The sequence below is a fragment of the Juglans microcarpa x Juglans regia genome, chromosome 4D (genome assembly GCF_004785595.1).
Source record: "Juglans microcarpa x Juglans regia isolate MS1-56 chromosome 4D, Jm3101_v1.0, whole genome shotgun sequence".
Classification (NCBI taxonomy): Eukaryota; Viridiplantae; Streptophyta; class Magnoliopsida; order Fagales; family Juglandaceae; genus Juglans; species Juglans microcarpa x Juglans regia.
Genome location: NC_054600.1, coordinates 31,544,462 through 31,552,541, shown reverse-complemented (window position 1 = coordinate 31,552,541; position 8,080 = coordinate 31,544,462). Strand labels below are relative to the sequence as shown.

The following is an 8,080-nucleotide window of genomic DNA, read 5'->3' as shown; positions in this document are numbered from 1 at the left end:
ATATTATCATTAACAGACGTTAGTGGGGTCGTCGACGTCGAACCAGTACTACTATCATCAATAGTACTTGGCAAAGAATCATATGTTTCAAGTACTGTTCTCTCAAGTTCTCCGTCATGATTGCAAGAAATTTGTTTATAATTGAAATACTAATTGTAATGGATGAGTTTATTTTTAATTTTGTTACTTTAGAAAGTATGGTGTGAAGTCACCACTTATTTTAAAAATTTAAATTGATATAAATAATATTTAATTAAATAAGATAGAATAAAGTAAAATCAATATTCAAATTCAGTACTGATTATTATAAAAATTTAAACTGATAAAAAGATATAGATTTAATTATTTATCAAATATTACCGTCCATCAAAATAACGATATATAATAAGATCCTCACATATGGGATTAGTGTAATGCCACGTTTTGCTTGGTTAAAGTATACGACATTGCCTAATTTACGCCTATTAAAAGCTAGACATTGCTTGGTTAGAATATTATGCAGCACGTGGACCTGGATTTTACTAGTACTGATCACAGAGCAATTTATGGGTCAAGTAATACGACAAATTTAAGCAATTTTAACTTTCTATTATATATATTAAAGCACCACACAATATATATATATATATATATATATATATATATAATATCCGCCAACAATTATTTAATTGCTTAAATACGCAATATGCCCGACAGACACCTTAATATATTCCAACATGGGTGCGGCCAGAATAATAAATAATGAGGTATTAATATTTGTCTGAATGCATACTATCGAGTAATATCTTCGTTTGCTTCTTAAATTAATCTCAACTCATCGTTACAATTTTTTCAAATTTTAATATAAAATATAATAAATAATTTAATTTTTTTAAATTTTAAAATAATAATAATATTAAAAATTAATATTCTAACAATATTTTATTATCTCAACTCAACTCAACTCAACTCAATTCAACATCAAAACGTAACCTAAATGTAATATTAAGTTGTACAATTTTCATGTATTCGTTTTAAGAAAAAAAAAAGATTTCTTATTAAAAAATAATTTCTTTTATGTAAATTTATTTTCTGTATTTGTAAAAGAAAGAGTCTAAATTTATACATTTATTATAAATATCATTTTTCTTAAAACATATCTGACATGGTACTGAAAATGACGTGGCCATGCTATTTAGTGATACTCAATTAAACTGATCTTTTTTTATTTATTATTATTATTATTATTTTAGATGACTGATCTTCTTTTAGAATATAAATATATTTGTTAAAGATATGTGACTTGATTAACATCACCTTTAACCTCTAACATAGAAATATAAAGTTTAAAAAAATAAATAATAATAGCTTATCAAAAAATAATAATAATAATAAAAGAATACAAGTGATATTCAAGTTGCGAGTGAGAAGAATTTTAGTTTTTTCGAGTCGCGAACGTTGACGGATTAAGAAGGGTACTTCATGTATAGATACCAAAGCTCACGTTATACGTTAGATATTTATTACGGGAACTATCTTTTATATATATATATATATAAATATATATAAGTTAATAGAATAAATCACTATTAATTTTTTAGTCTATAGTGTATATGAAAATGTTACTTTGTTCCGTGGTGTTGTTTACTCATTTTGGTCTTTTTCATATATTTTTTTCTAATTTTTTTACTTAATAATTAAGAAAATAAATATTAGTGAGTTAGTATTATTTTTTAAAATATTTAAAAGAAAAAAAAGTACAAAACATACGTAACATGCAATATATGGACCGCTGGGCAGCATTGATTTGTCCATAATGTAAATTGATCGCTATCATATTCGAGATACTGTACGTACGTCACCTCCAAATCACGTGTTACTATTTCTCTAAAGGTTTATCAATGAAGGGACAACTTATGACAATGTGAAGCTATATTATTGGACAATGTGAATCAATATATATTATAATATAATGCTAACACTGACTCGGCCAATTACTTTAATTACTGAAACATTGTTGTAAAACTCACCTAACCATTTGAACAAGTCTCAAACGATATGAATCATTCGCCCATATTATTTTTATCAATAAATGTTTTTTTTTTTATTAATTAGAGCTAGAAGGAAAAGAAAAACAGATGTGATACATTTTCAAACATAAATCCCAAACTTATTTTAGAAATTAAGCATACTCTCGTGATCAATTTAAACGCGATCGAGCAATAATAACTTCTTTAATTGATGAACATCTATACGCTTGAGTGATTGAGATATATATGATTTATAGCTAAAGATTAAGTGGGTCACAATCTGATCAGTAGCTGATAAAAATTATCCTTATTAGGATATTCCTTTCCTTTAATTTCCTTTTCTTTTTTGGTTCGTTTCCCCATCATTTCGAGCTCGGAGGGATGTTACTGCAAGGATCAAGGGTTCAAAGATAACCACGTTTTCCTTTTTTTTTTTTTTTTAAAGAGAAAAAAGGGGCTCAAAGAGAGGCCTATAAGGAAAAGAAACAAATATATAGTACTATATGTATAATAGTGAAAACATTATTTGGATAGATAGAAGGTGGGTCAAAACCGTAGTCAAAGATGAGGGCACGTTGGTGGGGTGAAGATCTATCCAATGAGCGCCGAAAGGTGCAAAGGACAGTCATCATCTAATACGGGGTTACAAGAGACAAGAAAGGACATTATTTTTTGAATTCAACCTCTTTCTATTTTGAAAGGCACTCCTCCCTTCCGAATAAAAGATGTACAGCAAGGTGGGTTTTGTGTCTGTCTTATTGTTATATATTATTATTGTTATTATTGTTCATCTATGTTTGAAAGTCTATTCTGTTGCTTTTGGTCAAGGTTGTGGCCCTCCCGCTCTTAATTAAGAGCCCAATAAAACGCCTTTTTCCCTTTTGCTTTCTTTTTTTTTTCCTGTTGGGGGGTGGGGGGGTGCGCATTAAAGAATTTAAGACAAACTCAATCTAGTAAACGCTCTCCTAAAGTCACCATTTCAATCGGACGAACACGACTAAATCATCTTGCATGCATATTTTATATATAATATATAGCAACACAGCTTCCTGAAGTATATATTATATATAATGGCCACTAGGAGCATTCCGATAAATTAAAACCAGCATATATAATTCATCATGACACGAGAACCTTTTTTACTCTAGTTCGAAATATGCATGCTCGCTCGATTAATATTGTCCTTGGCCGCCAAAACAACGCGCCTGCTACACCACTATGCTTGTCGACTGCCAATCATCTGAACCCATTTGCAATTGCCGCGCCTAAAACATCCCCATGCCAGCAGGAATACTTTCACTCTCCGCAGCAAATTCAAGCCTTGAGCAAACGCTACACGCACAACACAAGTGGATTTCTTGTCTCCATATCTTTCGAATCAACCTAACTAACTTATACAGTACTCCATCTCAACTGGTTGGTGAAGCAAATATATATCCTTGATGAGTAGTACTTGCTCTATACCAAGTCTGGACTATCTAATCATATAACCATGTATGATATATCCAACTATATTAATTTATACTCCCAATGGATAACACTAGCTAGAACATGAATTGATTTAAAGACCCATTAATTCTTTGAATGCAATCTAAATTCGCGTTTAGAAGTAGTCCACCGGTTCAGGACTATATGCAAGTTGCAGCTTGATCTTTAACGATCTTGATCTCCATAGACTAGTCAAGGAAAATAAATTCGGATCCAATTGATTGAACCCAAATATTATTACAAGTTTTCTATTTTATATTCCACAGCTTTCATACAACGAGATTTTGTTGTTTGGACTACTCAGGCTCTCCTGATCACCTGTATTCTTGTTTTGAAACTAATATTTGCAATCTCGATTAGAAGAAGAAAAGTGATCAACGGACGGAATTATGTGACAGTAGTGTTATATGCCGCATCACGTAATGAGGCATTTTCGATCTATAAGCCAATATCCTATAGTGGATGCATTCAAGAAAATTGCTTATTTATGATTAGTTAATTTCAACGAAATAATTATTTACAATTAAAATTAATTATAAATAATTTTTTAGTCGCAATAAATTAATCACAAAAATTTATTTTTCTTGTAGTAATAGAGGACGGCATTGTCAAATACTCCAGCAAGATGACCCTAAAAAGTACGACACGGCAACAGATCGAGAGAGTGCTGAAATTTTTCACATTGAAAATTTAATACCAACATTAAGATGGAAGGATTACAAAAGTATTCTTTCCCGTTATACCCATGTAAATCATGTCAGTTTAAAAAAGAGGCAAAATAATAAAAATGGAAAATCCAGAAAAAGAACCACCATGACCATAAAAAAGAACTTCAGTCAGTACAGTGTCAACTAGCTCTGCTCCTACGAATTATGATTGTCAGTCCGCCACTCTATTTTCAACTAAAGTTGACCCCCATATGCTTAATTTATTAACACTTTAATTTGCCCGGATTCTCGTCCTGATCTTGTGCGCTCATTCTATGCCAAAAATTGGCGTCTGAAAAAGAGTTGGCTTTGCATGAGTTTGGAATGTGTGCAGAGCCGGCCCAATCCAGCTGCTTCCTGCATAACTGGAGGAACTCTCATTATAACCATTAATGTTACTACTTATGGCAACTGGTGTGGCATATTGGATTGGAGTAGCACTGTTCTGATGCTGAGCATAACCTCCATTGAAGAACCCACTACTGCTTTCGTTGGCAGAGCTGGAAGTTGCAGAAAAATCCATGCTGAAGGGCAGTGTGGTGTTGCTGTGATAGGCGGAACCATTGACCGAAGACTGGAATAAATGTGGTGCAACGCTAGCGTTCTTAGCATTGTTAAGAGAACTGTTCTGGTAACCAAGAATGGACCAGTAATCTGATGGGTCTTGTTTGATGGGTATTGCAAAGCTTAAGGCAGAGGTCGAGGGCTGCGATGCAAATGCTACGGAGGACGCCGAGGAAAGATCTCGGTCGTCCGATCGGCTACCGTCAATGCTCTTGCTATCAGAAAAGGACTCCGAAGAAGTCTTTGATTTGCCTCCACCGATGGGAAGATTGCTGTTGGCAATGCTCTTAACGTCATAGCGGCTCATGTCAAAGTTGGTCACAGCGTTAAGGCCTCTGAATTTGATAGCAGCAATGTCATAGGCCTCAGCTGCTTCTTCTTGGGTGCCTGTTTAACCCCAAAACAAAAACAACAGAGAACCTATCATATACAAATAAGACAATAAACAGACAGAGCAAATAAGGTTAGCGAAAGAAAAGAAGCTCACTGAAAGTGCCGAGGTAAAGATCTTTGTTGCCGGCAACTCTTCCTATTCTTGCCTGCCATCTACCATGTTGATGGTGCCTGATCATAAAGAAGAAGATAAATAAAGTAAGCACATTAATTTAGCTACTACTAATACAGACAAAATATCTTGAACAAAGAACGAGGGAATAATGTAGCAAACCTCGTGACGCCTCTGTAGATAGAGGCTCCTCTGGAAAACCCACTACTTTTCCTAAACATAAACAAAGGAAAAGGAAAAAATGTATCAGCGACACCTTTACATCATCCACTACTACATCGATACAAGACTAGCAACCGAAAGTATTCGACAAAAAAAAAAAAAAAAAAAAAACCAATGAGAAAGGAAAACAGTGACTAAAAGCAAATCAAAATATATTTTTTGATCAAATGGTATATTTTACCTTCGAAGAGAAGCAACAAACTCCTGCCTGCTCATGTTTTTCATATCTTCCAGTTCTTTCTCATAGTTAGAAACCTTTAGAAAGTAAAAATAATAATAATAATAATGAGAAATTCGGATCGAAACGGCGACCTAGGAAAAAAACAAAAGGAAAATAGATCGTCAACGAGTACAAACTCACTGGGAAATTGGTTGTAGTGGTCTTGCCCCAGTATTTGAGAGCTGCCAGATCATAAGCTCTTGCAGCTTTCTCTTCTTTATCATACCCACCTAAAAAAACAATTATTGGCAGAATGAGATCCTTGAGGAATCTAAGCTGGATTAGATTACACATTCATGCAAAAAGGAATCTGCCACAGTAAACAAAATCTAAGGTCACCTCGTACTAGCATTCACGAAAGTCCATTTATGTCGATATAGTAAAAACAACATGATGGCGATAATTATGTAGAATTACTATTTACTTGCAAGAGAGAGAACTCACCCAAATAAACTGAAATAATGATGATATTATGAGCACATCCATGATGGTAATCATCCGTCGTGTACATGCCACGCAAAGGAACAATCAAAGAAACAACAGAAGCCACATCAGAATCTTCGCCCTAACGTTAAATGCGCACTATATCATAATTCGCTAGGCGAAACTTAACGCGCGCCTATGGAGCATAGCGAGCCAGTACAGGAGACCCAATCTGAGCCCATCGTCATGTTCATTGAGATGCGCACCGAGTCCCATTAATTCCGGTCACAGAGGGACACAGGTACCTCGTCCGTCAGGACCATTCTCTTTGAAAAGTCTCAGAAGCTGATCTCGTGGACCCATGGACCCAGATTACAGTACGCCCCCTAGGCGCACGTTAGAAACGGTTCCGAAACCCTAAAAAACAAGGAAAAAAAATTACCTTGTCTTCCTTTCCTACTTTGCCCTTCTCTTCTGCTACTGTTGTCCCACAGATGAGCTTCATATCTACCCGTCCACCGATGCCTAGAATTTTTTTTTTTTTTTTCATAAACGAAAAAGGACATTTTTTAGTCATTTTATGTTCTTAAGAACCTCGAGCCATGATCAGGAGGATGAGCTGGAATAATTAAGCAAAAACAAAACACTACTTTTTTCATTTTATCTTGGTTTTAAAAATTCCTCCAATATGAATTTACCGGGTGACTCCGCGGTAGACGGAGGTACGTTGGCCAAACGTGTCTACGGTTTTCTTGGGCGGCAGGTCAGCTGGAGCCACCTGCTGCTTCTGGGCTTGGGTTTGCTGTTGGGTGGAGAACCCTCGGAGGAAGCTAGCGGCTATGGTCTTGAGCTCAGAGTCGTACATCTCGGGCTCGCAAATAGTCACCGTCATGGGAGTCTCACTAGAAAACTGTGCCAGCGGTGCAGTTCCGGCTGTGACGGTGGAGCAGCCGAGAAAGTCCTCAAGCTTCGGACCGGCAGTGAACATGGAGAGGTCGGTTGCACCAGCAGTTGCATCTTCTTCTGGCCTTGCGTCGACAACAGTACCTGCGATAGAATAAAGAAAAAAGAAATAAGATAGGATATGATCGAACAAGGATACGTATCGATCGGTCTCTACGTCATGTGTGATTGTGTCGGCATGCATATGCGTGGGGACGTTGGGAGAGATGGAGAGAGATGTTGAACCTGGGGCGGAGGAGGTGAAGGCTTGGAAGAGGGAGAGTGGGGACGAGTCAGGGGGCAAGTGGGAGTTGGTGTGGTTGGAAAGAGAGAAGCCGAGCCAGTTCTGAGGAGAAGAATCCATGTCGTCAATGAGCGTGAAAGAGATGCGTGGGAGGGTGTGTGGGTTTGGGGTTTTCTGTCTTTGGAAATAGCAAAAAAATGACTTCTTTTAACTCCTAGAAAGAGATTACGGGGAGAGGGAGGGAGGGTTAAGACCCTGGTCTTTTGAGGAGGTAAATGGGTAAGGAAACGGGCTGAGGAATGACACAGATATAGAGGTGGAGGTAGAAGAAAGAGATGACTACGAAGGAAAAGGGGCAGAGAGAGAGTTGCACCGTGCACGAGGATCGAAGCTATTTCACTGAGATAGGAAAATGAAAATGATTCATGCAAACAAACAGTAAGAAATAGTTTTTATATGCCACATTAATTGAAGGGTTTTGAGATTGCAAAGCAAGTGGAAGCTTTTCATACGACGCTAAGGCGGTGTGTGCCTCTCTCTCTCTCTCTCTCTCTCTCTCCCTCCCTCCCTCCCTGTACATATCTTCTTTGACCGACGAAACTAAAGCATATTTATTCTTATTTATTTAAAGGAGAGAGAGATAAGGGAGAGAGGGAGTAGGGTGTGATTGTGTGGATATGCGATGTGTATGACAGTGGGGAAGCAAGAGGGAAGAGGAGGGGACACGGTGACCCCTGAAGAGAAGGTTGTATCCAA

At 36.5% G+C, this 8,080-nt stretch overlaps 1 protein-coding gene across 2 annotated transcripts; it reads right to left on the bottom strand.

The window, feature by feature from the left end:
• Nucleotides 1-4,162: 4,162 nt before the first annotated feature.
• Nucleotides 4,163-7,850, bottom strand: LOC121261034 (AP2-like ethylene-responsive transcription factor AIL5). Of its 2 annotated transcripts, XM_041163171.1 has the most exons (9): nt 7,327-7,846; nt 6,837-7,185; nt 6,581-6,663; nt 6,160-6,168; nt 5,857-5,945; nt 5,677-5,750; nt 5,436-5,486; nt 5,256-5,332; nt 4,163-5,155 (listed from the first exon to the last, which is right to left on the bottom strand). In XM_041163171.1, the coding sequence occupies exons 1-9, from the start codon at nt 7,442-7,444 to the stop codon at nt 4,473-4,475; spliced, it is 1,533 nt and encodes a 510-aa protein (XP_041019105.1). In that variant the 5' UTR covers nt 7,445-7,846; the 3' UTR covers nt 4,163-4,472. The 2 variants fall into 2 exon arrangements, with proteins under 2 accessions (XP_041019105.1, XP_041019104.1); XM_041163170.1 differs by having other exon boundaries at nt 6,837-7,850.
• Between the last annotated feature and the right edge of the window lie 230 nt (nt 7,851-8,080).